We start from the raw sequence: 18,629 nt of genomic DNA on the forward strand, positions 1-18,629 counted from the left end.
GGGTGTTGTGTAAGGATAGTAGTTCCCTGGGTAAGAATTTACCTCTCGTGGTCATGGATACTGATCTGTACCACCCTCCATGCACCTATCCGCCCCGGATATGCGGTTTCATTAGAGTATGTGATTACTTGATCTGGTACATGCTCTGGGGTTCCCTTGGTCAGCACCCCTCCCCCTCATCTCCCAGACAAATGTTCTGTGTCCTGGACTCAGAGAAGGACCTCATCCAGGGTGTAATTATGCTCATGGAACAGCCCCATTAAGTCAATTATGGATGAGTGCATCCCCTTCTGCACCTCTTTCCAAAAAACATGGGGGTAAATCAATTCCTCTAATGTTGGGGGTTCTGTTATCTCTCCTGTTTAGGGGCAGTACCGATTCCAACCGCAACCCCAGCATCATGCACCATATCACATAATCCCTCACAGGTTCCCCTGGGTTCTGGTGGCTAGCCTCAAATTGTCCCTTAAAGATCTTCCTCCCCATTTTAATCCCTATATCCACAATGCTTTGGGAGATTGCTTCCTTCCCAAAGCCACTATCTTAGTGAACAGCCACCTGAACCTCAGGAGTGGTACATGATCTCAAGAGGCAATGCCACTGTCAGGCTCAGGGACTAGTTCTCCACTACGTTCAATGAACTTTGCAGCCACTGAGACAAGTTCCTTACATTTGCCTGACCCAGTGTTTTCCCCAAGGCAGCCAGATCCAATTCACTGAGAGGGACCATGATTTGGGTGGTCTGTTTGGGGTTTCCATGGGCATCCTGGTCCTTGTGACCACATCTACACCAGCCACTGGATCACTGCCTTTCTTGGTCTTGGGGGTTTCTGGGAATGGTGAAGGGTTTGTGGGATCCTTGAGAGCCTCCCAGCTATCCCTCCCCCAAAACTCTTCTGGGTAGAAGAGAATATCTGGATCCAGCCTTGGTCCTCCTGGATCACAGCCACAATTTGGAGGCTGCGCTCCTGGAGTTCCTTTTTCAACTGGTTAATGGTAGCAATACAGGGGCCATGGTTCACTTTTGCACCCTTCTCAGCTGAATCCTTTGCCATTGTATTAACCAGACTCTGCAAGGCCTCTCAGCTGGCTTTCTTCTGACCCACTGTGTCCAATTGTTGGGTCTGGCTTTTGTAAATATTACACAGGTCTTCATTTTCTATTTCCAAATTTTGATATAGCCCTTTTAGAGTTCAATTACTGGTTTCTAATTGAACGCATCTGTCTTGCAGATCATGCAAATGGGCTTTTAGGTCTTCAAATCTCAGAGGTCCTTTCAGATTTTTCTTGGGTTCCAGTTTCTCCTGCATGCCACAGCAGCCATGCTAGGGTGTTGTGACACCTCTGGGGCTGAGAGATTTTCACAGAGGTGGTAATTTTAAAATTGATCCTCCAAATCACTAATAGAGAAGTCTGGGACACAGACATTCTCCTTCCATGGGCTAACCCTGCTTTTTAAGATTTCCTTATGAAGGGAGGGGACATCCTTACTTTTAACCCATGCAACCTCCTGTTTTCCCACCCCAATCTTAGGGGTCCACCTCTTGAATAGCTTGAACATCGTTCCTAAATACAAACAACAACTACACAATTACAGATCACACACCACCACCCATTCAGCACAACTGCAATGCCCTGTCCTGCAGGAATTCTACAGCCACAGTATCCAATTCCACAAAGCACAAAATTTGGACAATGCCCAATTCAAGTCCCTGCTACATGCAGGCAACTACTAACAACAGCAATAACACTACAAGCCTGTCGGTTTCCTTAGGCCCTTGCACCCCCAACTGACTCACAATAACACTCTCAAATGCAAACAACAAGAACCTGTAGGCAACCCTACCAAATGCAAACAACTGTCCCTGCTGCTGTATTGATGTGAGGGCCAGATTCAATCTGCATCCATTAGAAAGCTTTAAAAATGAACTTGAACAGGAAATTGTGGAACAAGCAATCATAACAAATTGCACAAGCAACTCACAACAACAACAACAACAACACTGCAAGCCTGTTGGTTTCCTTAGGCCCTCACACCCCTGACTGAGTCACAATAACAACAATAACAATTCAATAATAACAATACCAATGACAGAGCCAATAGGCAAATTGACAATACATGCAATTTTTTAACACAAACACACACAGGGGATGCACACAAGCACACTAGAGCTCACTCAACTCACATTATGCAGTCCTGCTCACTCACACTAACAATTGCAATATGCCCACGTTCTCCACCAAATACATGTTGACTTGACATGAGTCAGATCAGTGCTTGGGATATCAATATTGTGCTGTTAGACAGGAGGGCATGACACCAAATTCTACACACACACACACACACACCCCCTCTACATATAACATTATGGGTTCACACACACATACACAAACTCCCCTACGCACTCACACAATGGTAGCAGGGGAGAAAAGGCTTAATGGAGTGATCTAGGTCAAGGTGTGCAGAGACAAAACTCAGAACCCTTGCTTGGGGACGAAGGTGAGTGATACCTACCTATCCAGGCTGCGAGTTGATCCTGGATGGCCAGTTGGGGTCTTCTTCAGCAAGGTGTTGCCAAGAAGGGATCATGGCAGGGCCTCTGGAATGGCACAGTGCTGGTGCAAATGGAGAGGACATCCCAAAGAGGTCATATTCTACCACCCCTTTTTTAGGTGTGGCCTAGCTGCGACTCCAACAGGAAGGACATGTCCAGGTTCCTTTAGGTGTCCTCACTGTCTGGTGGGATACAATGGTGGAGTTGTTGGTTTCTATTCTGTTCTTTGTTTCCATGGTGCTGGTTTGGTTTGGTGGGTTTTTATCTTTCAAATATTGGGTTTTGTCTCTGGTCTTAGGAGCAGGTCTGTGGTTTCAGGGAGAGTTAATGCAAGGTGGTGGTCCAGTCATTAAGTTGATGGTCCAGTTATTGAGCAGGAGCTATTTTTAGGCCTGCTACCATTAGGTCTCAAACATGCCCGTTAACTCTCATTCATCCAGGAACCAATTTACATAGGAGGGGTAGGTATGAGTCACAGTTGCAATACAATTACAATAGGGTATTCCCCGGGCATGGGACACAAAATGGAGACTTGACATTGCAAGATGGAGACTTGACATTACTGTGGTTAACTTATAGGAACAAGCCTAAATCATACAATATCAGTGTAAAACAATTAAAAAAAAATACAAAACATAAAAGAAATACAATAGAAAAAAAGTAAAAAAAAACAAAAAACAAAAAACCCACCAATAAAAAAAACAACAGAACACTATTTACAGTATAAAAAATGTGCTTGTCACAATAATGGACTATAAGAACTTAGCTTATCTATGACTACTTATAAGGAATAGAGAGGGCAGAGAGAGTCAAAAATGGTTGGGGAAGTGGAGGAAATGTATTGTTAAATTAAAAAAAAAAAGAGAGAGAAAAACTGGGGCTTTTGCTACAGATGGACCAGACAACTGGATAGAATTTGATCCATTTATAAGATTGCCATAAATCTTTATGTTTGCAGACATTTGGGCATATCCACCAAGTTATAAATGAGGTACAAGATGTGTATGTGTACAAATAAATCATGTTTAGATTGAAAGTCACCAGAGACACGCACTATTGACCAGAATGGCAGCTCCTAGTGAAGTAAACAGGGCTGGGAAGACAAGATGATAATAGACCCTGAGATGTAAAAACTAAGTCCCATCAATCTACCTCTTCAATAACCCTTTTTAGTTGCACATTGGGATGAATTTGCAACTGACTGTTCCAAGGGGTTATTTCATCCCTTTGATTTCAATTGAGTTGTATCAGGGATGAATTTACCCTTGGAGTTTTACTGATGCTTTGAATTCCTGATAAAGCTTATCTGCCAATGCTGAGCTGAACAGGAGGACTGGGTCAATAACAAAATACCTTCTAACTTATGCTGTAGTAGTAACTCCCATAGCCTAAATGTGACTCTACATTAAAACATACCCGCATGAGCCTTATTATCAGAGCTGCTGGAAATAAAATACAGTTATCAGAACTCAAGTGAACATAATATAGAATTGTTTTTAAAAGCCTCATGTAATCCACCAGATACATTTTAATATCTGCATTACTAGCCCCCATTTCACCCAACTGCCAGGCTCTTGTTGGATCTTTCCTTTGCCAGCTCTGCTGATTACCAACATATCTGTGTACACAAAAAAAATGTTCTCGTATCTTATCTGTTCCTTCCTCCTGCTGAATTAATTCAGAGAAATTGTACCTGTCCCAATGCTATGGAAGCATCTCTATCAAGTCTGACTGGCCCATGAGCTTACGTTTAGAAATACCCATTCTCAGTAGTGCAAACCACAGAGCATGACACCCTGAATAGCATGTTACCAAGCTATTTGAAAGGTTAAAGTAAAAGATTTGACTCAAACTAGCTAATATTTTTTGCCTGAGAAATAGAATCCCTACTGTTCTTCTACTCAGGCTGTTAGAGTTGGGTCTGTGGCATAAGCATCAGAAATTTAGTAACTACTGGAGCCCCAAGTTTGAAAGGTAGCCAGCATGCATGCATCATTCTTTCTTTCACAGTGCATACACCAGATGAAAATCTGGTGCTCAGTGTAAGTCACTGTAGCTCTATTTAGCCAGAGTTCCAGTCAGTTTACACAGACTGGGATTTTCCTTGTACCTTAGAAACCAGAGTCTGGTCCATCTGCTCTGGAGGTAACATAAGAGCATGCATTTTAGGTTTGTGAGGGGGGAGGGTCAAAGTATTTGGCTTCCCGTGTCTTTGCCACAGCTCAAATCTGTAAGGCCGCTGTAATCTCCTCAGCTGCTACACAAGTGATATTTTTTGCAGTGCTGTATTAAAATACTTTAAAGGAGATGCTTGCTAAACATGCAGTATTAATATATATCCAACAGTGGACAGACTACAACTATTACAACATGCTTATTTAGCTAAGTAAAAGGAGCATAGAGTTCCATGCTCCTTTTGTTGCACTGCTATCTGTATCACAGTGACAGATCATTATACTGGGTGATGAATATGGATAGATAAATCAGAAAGTGATTTGAATTTACTAGACAGGGAAGGGACAGAGGGGAAAGAGGAGCAGTATTAGGAGAAGTAAACAGGCAATAAACCCATAGGGACAAGGGGATCACAAAAGCTAATCCAAGTAATGGGATAAAAATCCATAGTCCTTGTTTAGACCATAGTTCACACTCTCCAGTCTGTTGAAGATTGCTTGTTCCACAATTTCCTGTTCAAGTTCATTTTTAAAGCTTTCTAATTGATGCAGATTGAAGCTGGCCCTCACATCAATACAGACTACATCATCACTGGACCAAATAACAGTACTTACAAACATCCAGTGATCATTCACCTGCAACTCTAGCAACATGATGTGTGCCATCACCTTATTGTAATGTCCCTACTGTCTACATTGGACAGACAGAGCAATCCCTATGTGTAAGAAAACCAAATACCAATCTGACATTATTTCCAGAACACAAAAGCCTGTGGCAGAACACTTTAACCTCCCTGGATATTTCACTGTTGACCTCATAGCAGCTGTTCTTAGACAACAAAACTTTCAAGACTGATTTGAAAGGAAAATTGGGGAACAAAATCATCCACAGACTAGATTTCATAGACATTAGGGCTGGAAGGGACTAAAGAAGATCATCGAGTCCAGCCCCCTGTCCAAAGGGCAGGAAGTCAGCTGGGGTCATAGGATCCCAGCAAAATAAGCATTCAATTTGCTTTTGAAGGTGTTCAATGTAGGTGCTTGAACCACCTCTCACGGCAGGCTATTCCAGACCTTGGGGGCCCGGACAGTAAAGAGATTCTTCCTGAAATGGTCTTGCAGTACTTTATAACTGTTCCACCTCATCATCCCCTGGGGCACTCTGGTGAACAAACATTCCCCCAGGTACTGGTGGTCACCCCTGATAAACTTACAGGTGGCCATCAGATCACCCCTGAGCCTGCACTTTTCCAGGCTAAGGAGCCCCATGGCTCTCAGCCTGTCATCGTAAGGGCTGTTTTCCTGACCTCTGATCATGCGCGTGGCTCTTCTCTGGACTCTCTCAAGTTTCTCCACATCCTTTTTGAATTGTGGAGCCCAAAACTGGATGCAGTACTCCAGCTGCAGTCTCACCAAGGCTGAGTACAAGGAGAGAATGATGTCCCAAGATTTGCTCGAGAAGCATCTATGGAGGCACGCCAGCATTTTGGTCGTTCTACTAGCCACAGCATCACATTGCAGGCTCATGTTCTTGCAGTCAATCATAACCCCCAAGTCCCTTTCATCCGTAGTGCTAGCCAGCGTACCACTGCCAAGCCTATAAGGATGCTGCAGGTTTTTCTTCCCAAGGTGAAGAACCTTGCATTTTTCAACATTAAACATAATCAGGTTCTTATCCGCCCATTTGCAGAGTCTGTCCAGGTCAGCCTGGATCAACCTCCTCTCTTCAGGTGCGGATGCTTTGCCCCAAAGTTTGGTGTCATCAGTGAACTTGGCCAGTCCGCTCCTGACTCCAATGTCCACATCATTAATGAAGATGTTGAACAATATGGGTCCAAGGACAGAGCCTTGGGGTACCCCACTGGTTACAGGGCACCATGACAATTGGCTTCCGTTAATTATCACCCTCTGGGTCCGACCACGGAGCCAGTTCTCCAGCCAGCAGATCGTGGTGGACTCAAGGCCACAATTGGCCAGTTTGGCCAAGAGGTGATCATGGGATACCAGATCGAAGGCTTTTTTGAAGTCAATATATATGACATCAATCTCTTCTCCCTTGTCCAGGTGATAGGTCACCTGGTTGTAGAACATGAGATTGGTCGAGCAAGACCTACCCACAACAAACCCATGCTAGCTATCCCTCAGGATGTTGGCATCTGCCAGTCCATTAAGGATGGCCTATTTAATAAACTTTTCTAAGACCTTCCCCAGGATAGAAGTCAGGCTGATGGGCCTATAGTTAGCCGGATCCACTCTCCTCCCTTTCTTGAAGATAGGCACCACGTTGGCCTTCTTCCAGTCTTTGGGCACTACACCAGAGTGCCAGGAGTTCTCAGAGATTCGTGCCAGAGGCTGGGCTATAATGCTAGCCTGCTCCTTGAGTACCCTGGGGTGTAGATTGTTAGGGACAGCTGACTTGAAGGTATCCAGCCTCTCAAGGTGTTCCTTCATGAGGTCAGCATTAATGGAGGGCAGGGGATTTCCCTCACCCTGACCTCCCTGTCCCGTGGTTGGCATGGATGTCCCATGGGACTGAAGAAAGACCGATGCAAAGTACCCATATAATAGGTTGGCTTTTTTTTTTTTTATTGTCCTTGATGCTTGAAGCCAGTTGGAGTTCAGTTGCAGCCTTGCCTTTCCTGGTTTGCTCCCTGCAGGACTGGACCAGTGCAAAATATTCCTCCTTGGAAGTGAATCCCATCCTCCATCCTTTGTAGGCCTTTCTTTTTAGCCTCAGGAGGTTTGCTAGCCCCCTGGAGAGCCAGGGCAGCTGCTGTGCCTTCTTGCTGCCTTTCCTCCAAGATGGAATAGAATTAACTTGTGCATTGAGGATCGCTCCCTTGAGGAGCGACCACTCTTCCTGAACTCCCCTCTCCCTGGGGTCATGGTCCCTTAGGGCCTCACTGATAAGCCTCCCGAGCTTGTCAAAGTTGGTTTTCCTGAAATCAAGGATTTTCATGTTGCTAACCGACTTCCCAGCTTTACAGCAGATGGTGAAGGTGATCGGCTCATGGTTGCTGTCACCCAGCTTCCCATTGATCACAAGGTCGCTGATTAGGTCATCCCCAGTAGTCAGTACCAGGTCGAGCAGCGCTTTACCTCTTTTTGGCCCCTAGACTTCTTGAGTCAGGTAGAGGTCATCCACACATGATATGAAGCTTTGTGACCCTCGGATTCTGCTGCATGATCCTCCCATGAGATGTCTGGGTAATTGAAGTCACCCATGACAACCATTGTCCTGAGGCACGCAGCCTCAGCCAGTTCCTGTGTGAACTCCTTGTCAAGATCTTGACTTTGGCTAGGAGGTCTGTAGTAGACTCCCACCGTTGTGTCCCCTGTGCCGTGTTCCCCATGGACTTTAACCCAGAGGGTCTCCAGTCGTCCACCCTGGTCACCAACATCACTTTGCAGGGACGCATAGCTTTTTTTTTTTTTTTTTTTTAAACATAGAGAGCTACACCCCCACCCTTTTATCTACTCAATCCCTCCTGTACAAGGTTTAGCCATCTATACCCATGCTCCAGTAATGGGTGGATTCCCACATCTCTGTTATCCCTATGACATCATAATTCTTTTGCTTATTCCCCAAGCTCCTGGCATTTGTGTACAGGCAGAATAGTGTCCCCTTGGGGGTTCTGGCCTTGCCCACAGATTTTACCAGGGCTGTGGCAGGGGTAGGCTCCCTTAAGTGCCTTGGCCTGCTGGCTTTGGAATGGTTGCCCAGTGGGCCAGCAGTAGCAGTAGTCCCCCCATCCTCCAGCAGGCTCAGTTTAAAGCCCAATGGAGCAGGTCAGCCAGTCTGGCTAAGAAGAGCCTCCTCCCCAGGGGACAGAGGTGGAGGCCATCCCTTCCCAGCAGCTCGCTGCCTCTCTCACCAAAGGGTGGGCTGTGGTCATGGAAGCCAAAGCCTTCCCAATGACACCAGCACTGCAGTCTTTTGTTAACTAAATAGTATTAAGTATGTTCTAAACAGGGACTTACCCCATTACGTGGATTAGCTTTTGTGACCCCTTTGCTTTATGGACATACTGGTTAGCTACCTCTCCCAGCACTGATCCACCTCCCTCCCTTTCCCATCTTTTGTATTCATATCACTTTCTCCATTTAATACCAAATATGCTCCATCCATGTTCTTTCACAGCATCTGATAAAAATGAGGCTCTAACTCACAAAAAGCTTATGTTATACATCTCTGATGCAGTTAGTCTATAAGGTACAACTCAACCCTGCCTTCTGCATGGCTTTACAGAGTAATGCAGCTAACTAGCTCTCTCTGCTCCAAGATAATCAAGGCCAGGGAGTGGAGAGATCCAAGACACTGAACTGTGTGGCCATCTGCACCACTCTCTCCACACTTTCTTTAAAAAAAAAATATATATATTAGTGAGAGTCAAAGCTTTCCTTCCCTGAATGCATGAGACAAAGCTGCTGCCAGCACCATGCCAAAAAGGGCTGTTAGCAAGGGAGAGTAAGGAACTGCAGTGACTGTGGCAATGCAGTCCTTGTTCTGCTCCAGGCATAATACAACTATTTACTGAACTTTACTCAGGGTAATATATAAGAATACTGTCTAGCCCTATAGTGATCTTCTGTGATAATGGGAGAACATTCAGAGTCCTACATGAAATAACAAAAAATGGAAAGTTTATCAAATGAAAAGATCTAAGGCAGCATGAAGACAGATGTCCTCAGATTCCAAAACACTGCCACAAGATTTTTCCCCTAAAGATTTTTTTATTGGCTTGAAGTTCTTCTTCTACCAAAAGGCCTGGAAAATAGAGAAGAGAAAAAGAAGATTCACCTACTTTTCAAGTTCTCTCACCTCCCTGCCACACAATGAGGAGTCCCACAGTCTCTCTGACATAAATTATCTTAGTACAAGATAAAAATAGAGATTTAAAGCTAAATGCCTTAATTCAAAAGGCATAAAAGACTGCGGGACCTATGTCCATAGCACAGTGTCACAAAATGTAATAAAGTGATGTTACAAGGTTCACAAGAGCCAGTAAAATTTTATGATGTCATATAACTGGCAGAAAAGATTCACACTATGTTCTAGACCTTTTGTTTTAATCTTTAAACAAAGAAATCCCTATTTGCTTTTAACCCCTGCTTTTAATTTATGGGTGGTTGCAAGTTTATCCTCAAAGCATTGCAAAATATTAGATACAACACCCATATTTGTTTTACATACTTCAAGGCAAAAACCAAATTTGATACTTTTGACTTTGTTTGGATCCCAAACTCAGAGGACAAGAAGGGAAGCAGAGAGATAAGGGTCACAAGAAAGACTAAAGTTTGCTGTGAAATCAGATACGTTTCTCAGCGTTTAGTTCTAATCAACCTCAAACCCATCTCTGTATTTTGAACCAACCTGAGTTGAACTGCTGCATTCCATGATCTCTGCAGTTTCACCTTTTGGAAACAAAGATGTGCAAGTACATTGGGTGAAATATGGATACATCTGGCCCTCTCGAGGAAAAACCTTGCAGGAAATGAAAACAAGCACAGCATAGCTCCACAAGTTTAACCATATCACAGTTCTACCCAGTACTCTTCTTAGAAAACATAGGCTGCTGAGTGGGCACCAAATCACATGAGCTTTAGGGTGCAAGTAATATTAGAGAAAATATTAGGGAATCCAGAAACCATCTTGTGGCCAACCCTGCCCACTTCCCTAGAGCTCCTCTACTCTAGCCAGTCCATCTTCATCCACCTCTCAGCATGGAACCTAAGAAAACTGCACCCCGCAAAGGACTTCTGTGAAAGGGACAAAACAGGACAGGGTGTTACTCCTGCTCCTAGAAGTGAAAACTTGTGAGTTTGCTTCTGTAAGGAAGTCTGCTAACTGGCCTAAGGAACATGACCTAGAACAGCTGCTCCCTTCCACCCTGCCCCCCCCAAATGTAGCTCTAGTCTCCGTAACTCCAGATCTGCAACCCTGGAAAATTGAAGAGATTTGGCCTCTTAAGACAAGAACAATCTAATGAAATAAATCATAGAAGTAGGGTCGGAAGGGACCTTGTAGATCTTCAAGTCCGACCCCCAGCCTAGGTGGGAGAAAAACTGGACTCAAATGAGTCCAGCCAGGTAGACATCAAGCCTCTTCTTAAAGACCCCCAGGGTAGGAGCCAGCACCACTTCCCTTGGAAGTTGGTTCCAGCTCCTAGCCGCCCTAACTGTGAAGTAGTTCTTGCAGATGTCCAATCTAAACCTGCTCTCCAATAATTTGTGTCCATTATTCCTTGTTATGCCAGGGGACGCTAGGGGAAACAGTGTCTCCCCCAAACCCTTCTGGTCCCCCCTAGTGAGTTTATAGACAGTCACCAGGTCCCCCCTCAGCCTTCTCTTGTGAAGGCTGAACAGGTTTAGGTCCCGTAGTCTTTCATTGTAGGGTCTGCCCTGTTGTCCCCGGATCATGCGGGTGGCCCTCCTCTGGACCCTTTCAATGTTGTCTACATCCCTCCTGAAGTGGGGCGCACAGAACTGCATTCAGTACTCCAGCTGTGGCCTGACTAGTGTCGCATAGAGGGGGAGGATCACCTCCTTGGCGCTACTTGAGATGCACCTGTGGATGCACGACAAGGTGCCAGCCGGGACCTCGCATTGTCGGCCCATGTTCATCTTGGAGTCAATAATGACTCCAAGATCCCTTTCTGCCTCCATGCTCTCAAGAAGGGAGTTTCCCATTCTATAAGTGTGCTGCTGGTTTCTACTGCCTAAGTGCAGCACCCGCACTTGTCAGTATTGAAATGTATCCTGTTTACGTTAGCCCACTCCTGTAACCTATCCAGATCTTGCTGCAATCTTTCCCTCCCTACTAGCGTGCTCACCTCACCCCAAATTTTGGTATCAGCAGCAAATTTAAACAGGTTGCTTTTCACACCATCGTCCAAATCGCTGATGAAAAAATTGAACAGCATGGGCCCAAGGACCGAGCCCTGGAGGACTCCGTTGCCGACTTCCCCCCAGGTTGAATATGACCCATCCACCACCACCCTCCGAGTACGACCCTTGAGCCAATCTGCAATCCATCTGACTGTGTAGGCATCAATGCCACAGTCACCTAGTTTTTTAATGAGGATGGGGTGGGAGATGGTGTCAAAGGCCTTGCTGAAGTCTAGAAAGACTACGTCCATGGCGACACCTGCATCCATTGTCTTTGTGACCTGATCATAAAAGGCAATCAGGTTGGTCTGACATGACCTGCCCCTAATGAAACCATGCTGGTTGCCCTTGAGTATCATCCCTGAAGCCAGCCCATCACAGATATGCTCCTCGAGGATCTTCTCAAAGAGTTTCCCTAGGATTGAGGTAAGACTGACAGGCCTATAGTTGCCTGGGTCATCTCTCTTCCCTTTTTTGAAGATGGGGACCATGTTAGCTATCTTCCAGTCATCTGGCACCTGGCCTGAGCATCATGAGTGATCATAAAGCCATGCCAAGGGCCCTGCAATAACCCCAGCTAGCTCCCTCAACACCCTGGGGTGGAGAGCATCTGGACCTGCTGACTTGAATACGTCCAGCCCCTCCAGAAGCTCTCTAACCCGGTCCTCCCCAACCTGAGGTCTGGAGGCATTCCCCTCGAGTCTGTCTGGCATCACAGCAGGGAAGTCCTGGTCCCTGCACAAGAAAATGGGAGGTGAAGAATTGGTTAAAGAGTTCTGCTTTCTCCTCTGGTGCAACTACCAGATTGGCCAGCGTACTTTGCAGGGGCCCCACATTACCCGGTGCCTTCTGCATCCTCCTTATATATTTGAAAAAGGACTTTTTATTATGCTTGATCTTGGACGCTAGTCCTAGCTCTATGTCCACCTTAGCTTTCCTGACAGCCCCCCTACAGGCCCGAGCAGAGGAAGTATACTCCTCTTTGGAGATAGCACCCCCCTTCCACCGGGTGTATGCCGCCTTTTTTGGCAATCAGGCATTCCTGGACGCCCTTGGTGAGCCAGAGGAGCTCTTGGGCACTCTTGCCCCCCTTGCTTCTTGTTGGGATGGACGCCCCTTGGGCCCTGAGTATCGTTTCCTTAAGGAATGGCCACTTGTCCTGGACACTGAGTTCCCCTGCCCTCAAGGACCCCAGCGCCTCTCCCACTAGTGTCCTCAACTTGTTGAAGTTGGCCCTCCTAAAGTCTAGGGCTACCGTCTTGCTTCAGGCCCTTAACACCCTGCGCTGGATAGTGAATTCCAGCAAGCGATGATCGCTATCGCCCAGGTGGTCAAGAACCTGGAGGCCCCTGACCAGGTCCCTGTGGCCAGGACCAGGTCCAACAGGGCATTTCCTCTGGTGGGACCTTGCAACTCCTGAATTAAGTGGAAGTCCTGTATCTCAGCCAGGAACCTCCTGGAATGGTCTGTCCTGGCTGACTGTTCCTCCCAGCAGATGTCTGGGTAATTAAAATCACCCATGACAACTACATCCCTTGCCTTAAGTGCCTGCAAGCTGGCCCAAAAATTCCCTGTCTAGCTCCTCCCCTTGGTTGGGGGGGCTGTAGTAGACCCCCACCGTCAAATCGCTCTCCCCACGGCCCCCTTGAATCTTGACCCAGAGCACTTCAGCCTGCCCTTCCTCTGACCCCATTCTGCTGGCAGAGGATGTGTAGTGCTCCTTGACAGAGCGCCACACCCCCACCTTTCCTTCCTTCTCTATCCCGCCTGTAAAGCCTATAGCCCCTAATGCTAACCACCCAGTTGTGGGACGAATCCCACCACGTTTGTTAGTCTTAAGACATCTGGGTTTGAACTAGCTATTCTGAGGGCGAGTTCCTCCTGTTTATTCCCCATACTGCGAGCATTGGTATATAGGCATTTAAAGCCTTGCAAGACTGTGTGTGCCACCCCCCACTTAGGGAGACTGTCTGGACCCCCGTTCCTTACCTTAGCACTCCTTGCCTTCGTCACCCGTCTTGCTTGGATGGCATCTCCTCATCTTCCGGCGGCCCCCTGGTTCTCCCTTTCCCTTTCCTTTCTGTCTGTGGAATATGCTGCTAACTTCTTTTCTCCATCACTGCAAGTGGAAGAGATGACCTGTGACAATATAACTTTACAACTACTCTGTTTCAAATGCTCCACTTTTCTGTACTTCCTGAAAGACAGCATATACATTGAATAAATAAAATGAATAAAAATATATTATCCACTCCAGAAATAGAATTCTTAGCACTGAAATATGGCTGAGGTTACCACATACAAAGTGTTCATACAAAAGGGGCATTTCTGTAGCCCATACACATTGCTGAGAAATCATTGTGCTAACTCTTTACATGATCTTCCACGATGATAAGAGCTGATGGGGAAAGAAGAATGCTGGACAACAATCTTATCTACCAGTTCCACTCATTTTGAGACGCACAAGGTTAGATCATACCCTTATGCCAAGTGTCTCATGGCATTAACTTTTTCATAACAGTGCAAGAGTGAAGCTGCTGGAGAAGCCTGTCGTATCAGTTTCTGTAGTAGTTCTTTAAGAGCTATCAATGTGATATCATTATAATTAAACTGTATGCAAGTGTTTTTTCTGATATCTTCCTCCTCCGTTTATAGCCAGAATATTTTTATTCTCTTTGTAGCCAAGAGACTGCTATATTTGGTGAGGGGAAAATAGAATAAATCAAGATTCACAGATACAACTCAACTGTCACAGAGCCTTTCTTTCCTTTCCTGCAGGATCTTCTCCAGCAGCTGCCAGAGAACTCTTCCTGCCAGCCCCAGTCCTGGGGCTTAGATGTGCCCAGGGCCCTGCATCCTTCCATTCAACTGACTGGGGACAGTTGTTAGTGGTACAGCTGTTAGTCTAAGGACATGGCACTAGCAGACAAGGGTCTTTTGGTCAATCTGGTATCTTTCAGTAGACCAACTGAATAGTTAAAGAAATACGTTTTAGCAAGCTTTCGGGTTGAAAAATGCTTTGTCAGGCTGAAGAAGCACCTGCAGTTGTTGCGTGTGCTCTTCCTCGCAGACTCAATATAGCCACTGGAATTCTGACACGCTACAATATGCCAGATATCTGACTTCTCAGGTACCTCTCCACTTTTACCTGTGCTGCTACATCCCCTTCCTCCCACCTCCCCAGCCTGTCCCTCATCCCCCTGATGCCTCTATTTCCATTTTCACTGCCTGGCTTTCTGGCCTGCATTGCATGCCAGCCTCTGGCTTCTTTACTATTCTTTCCATCCAGGAATGGTGCACACACCAAGTACAGATGCTTCTGCAGCCTGCAAAAGGTTTCTCAACCCAAAAGCTGGCATCCCAAGCAGCTAATCCGAGCTCATCTAGAGCCTCACAACTCCACTGCACCCAGCAGGCCTCAGCTCTGTCAAAGACGTGACAGATCTGGGCTTTCCCCAGCCAAGACTGTGTGTGTGCATGTGGTGGCAGGAGGTTATGGTGCCTCCTACCCACCTTTCACCAAGGAAATTCTCAGTCCTGGCATTTCCTAGGGCTGCTGCACTGCTGGCAGTTCCAACAGACCTCCCAGCCCTGGCAGAGTGCAGTTTTTGTGGTCATGCCGAGGACTTGGGGTCTCCTCCTTCCCCGTAGCCCCAGCCCATACCTCCAAGTTATCCCTGGCATGGGAGCTCAGCAGGGACATGTTCTTCCCCTGCTGGCTGGTGATGCAGTGAGTGCCAGACCCCAATGCAGAAAGCAGCTCAGTTTAAACAATGATAGCTGCTTTTTATGCTGTTTTTCTATTCCTCCCCCAGAGCACTGGGATTGGAAGGGACCTCAGGGAAGGATCACAGTCACTGGCCAGCTACACAGTCAATATCAGAGCAGTCCTTCCCGTTTCCCTGTGAACAATTCCAGCTTCAAAACTTGAAACATTTTGAAACATTTCAGCTTCCCTTGTTTCATTTCAAGGCTGTTTTGAAGCCTTTCGTTTTATTTCAATTTCACTGTTTCAAGCTTGAAACAAGTTGAAACAGCATCAAAATGAAACATCCGGCAAAATTTCACACTACGCTATTAGCTGGTACTGCCACCACATCCTCCAGGTTTTGCAGAAAGTATCCTGCAAACCCAGACCCAGCACTGGTGGAGGGTTAGATTAACAGCCTTGCAAGAAGGTAAACACTTCTCTTCTGGTATTCTGATAGTCATGGGCAGGAAGAAGTTCCTGGTAGTGCAACTCCAAGGAAACTGTTTAACCCCCTGATGTGAGGCTGTTGCAATTGCTTAAAATCTACCAAATTTAGAAAGATGCTAGGTTCTTTATTCTTTGCCAACCTTTTTTCCCCAACCAGGTGAAATGATGGGAAATATTAATAGAAATTTCTCTCAGAGTCCCATTCCACTGGCTGCAGAGATAATTATGCCTTCAATATTTGTTATTGGCAACCTCACCTCTTCCCCTTGTCACCTCAGATAGGTAGGTATAAATACATCTAAGACACACACACTAATTATATAGGGTATCCCCAAGTAACCCACCCTTCAGCCTCTCCCCTTTACATAGACATATTCCAAAAATAGCCAAAGATTATTCCTAAGCCATCCTAGAAGTTTTGGCCTCCTTTGTTGTCTCATCCCACAAACTACCCAATATTTTATGGCTAAAAATAGCAATTTTTCCCCACTGTTCTTCCCATCTCCAGATTCCTTTGATGCCTTTCCCTTCCATCTATATTCTGTCGTACCTGGGTTCCTCTTTTATTCTTATCATAGTGGTATCAAAGCACACTCCAGGAGTTGACAAAGCACCTTGGCTGTCATCTGCATAAGCATGTCTTTCTTCTTCACAGAAAGGACCTCCCCAATAAGTGTGCAATTTTTCAGTAAAGCAGGTCCCTTTTTTGTATGAAACCTGATCACAAGAGCACTAACATCAGCAACAGTGGGCATAAAGATAGCAAACAAGTAGACTGACCTAGAGTGGAAACCTCCTGCAATACACCATCTTATTTTCATAATGTGTCAGGGGGCCATTCACCCAGATGACCTACTTTTGCATCTGTGATTGTAACAATAGCCTGCCTGGAAAAGTAACATCAAGTGAACCATTTCAAGCTACTGTATTTGGCAATTAGAAGTATAGGATCAACAAAAATGGCTAAGAAGAGTTTGGAAACTATTGTTCCAAAACACTACAGACTGGAACATAAAAAGAAATAAAGGAATCACCTTTTGTAGATTGTTTCTCTTTAATCCTCTATAAGATTCCAGGCACCAAGGGTCCCCTGGATGTGTACATATCTCCCATTAATGCCAATGGCAATTATATCTGGATGTAGAACAGAGTTCTGAATGTCTCCTAAACCTTGAACTAAAATTGCAAAAGTAAGTCGCACACACAATTATCCCAGTGTGTAAGTGAGAGAGAGAGATATGGAATGGAAATATAGTTACTATTCCCTTGTGTTTTCCCACTATTTCTATATCTATAAGAAATAATAGTGGTGAAATTGTATATTTTATCCCTATTTACATATACACACATGCACACAATTACACCAATATATTAACTATATATAATCCCATACTGGTGTAATTGTACCCCCATTCACTTCCCTGGAGCAGAACTATTCCCTCAGACACCTTCAGGGCACTAAGATGGGCAGTGCACCTGTAGCAGGGCATTAAGATGTGCCTGATCCTTTAAGACTGAAGCAGAGTGTCCAGGGAGCTCTGCAGGCTAAGCAGAGCTCCACAGCTGTGGGTTGCCTGGGTGACAACCTAATGAAGTAATTGGGCAGCACCCATGGATGTCAGATGACCGGAAGGAAGCAGGGTTTCAGGGCATATAAACCAAGGGCTGGAGCCAAGGGAGGGAGCTACCCAAGACTTGGTGCCGCCTGCTTTACTACCCAATTACAGCAAGACTCCAGGAACCTCCTAGGGCTAGGAGCATGTTGCCCTAAGGGTGGATGTTTGTCCCCTTAAAGGGGTATAGTGCTGTTGTCATTGCATTGTTTAAGTTATAGCCCAGGGGTTTATGCTTGTGTTACTGTTTGAACCGGAAGACTGGGATGAGGCTATAAAGGGAGGTTCAGAGGCCTCATTAGTGCCTGGAGAAAGGGGCACATGATTCAAGTAGAGCCTAGTCACAGGCACAGAGAGAGTCACCAGAGAGAGAGGCACAGCTATAGGGGCACAGAGAACCCAGTGCCAGTAAGGATCGTGGCTACAGAAGCCTCAATAGTGTCCCAGTTCCAGAGCTGTGCAGAGACATAGGGTCACAGAGAACCCCGTGCCAGAGGGGCACAGCTACAGGGTCACAGAGCCCAGCACTAGAGGGGTGCAGAAGTGACAGATAGTAGTATAACAGTTGTGAGGCTTGGGACACAGTAAAGGGAAGGTTGGAGCTGTGCATTGTGCCCTTGGTATTAGGACATAAGAGGGGCAGCCTCCCACCTAGAAAAAACTTATTAATTATATCAAAGGTGTGGTGGGCAGGCCAACATAGTGATCAGCCTTGGGACTTCCCCCTGTCATATCACCCTTTCCAGAGCTCTCAAACCTAGCTGAAATCTTCCTCCACTACTCAGCATATACTTCTCACTAAGGCCAAGTACAGACAACCAAAAGGCCTGAGGCTAAGTCGATTTAATCTTAACAGATCAGTCTAAGCTGCGCAGAGTGAACTGATAAGCAAATGAACAGACATTCACTTTTGATTCTGGAAATATAGAGCATGACTCCCTGCTCATTTGGAGCAGACAGCTTGGGCCAAGGCTATCCTGCACACCCTGAGAGAGGTGAGGTTTTCAGGGAAGGTGCAAAGCATTTTGGAATGCTGGGGAAAACATTTTGGGATGCTGGGGGACTGTGACTTAACTTGAATCTGGAGGGGATCTGAGACAGGTTAAATCAGTTTATCAAACTTCTGAATCAGTTAAGTCTGATACCACATCAATCCAGGTTTATCTTAAACCAGTTTTGCCCATTTTGAAAATGATCTATG

The 18,629-nt window shown here is 45.8% G+C and overlaps 1 protein-coding gene and 1 pseudogene across 1 annotated transcript in view; both read right to left on the reverse strand.

Annotated features, from left to right (window-relative positions):
* Window positions 1-209: 209 nt before the first annotated feature.
* On the reverse strand, window positions 210-2,263 carry LOC149857271 (uncharacterized; annotated as a pseudogene).
* An 11,391-nt stretch (window positions 2,264-13,654) lies between these two features.
* Window positions 13,655-18,629, reverse strand: part of LOC149857272 (ferritin heavy chain A-like) — a 54,443-nt gene continuing 49,468 nt past the window's right edge. The window contains exon 9 of the mRNA XM_090063291.1: window positions 13,655-13,814. Coding sequence (XP_089919417.1) covers window positions 13,655-13,814 — 160 coding nt within the window. The remainder of the gene's footprint in view (window positions 13,815-18,629) is intronic.

This window comes from Crocodylus siamensis, chromosome 9, assembly GCF_052110815.1.
Source record: "Crocodylus siamensis isolate JL-2025a chromosome 9, ASM5211081v1, whole genome shotgun sequence".
Taxonomy (NCBI): Eukaryota; Metazoa; Chordata; order Crocodylia; family Crocodylidae; genus Crocodylus; species Crocodylus siamensis.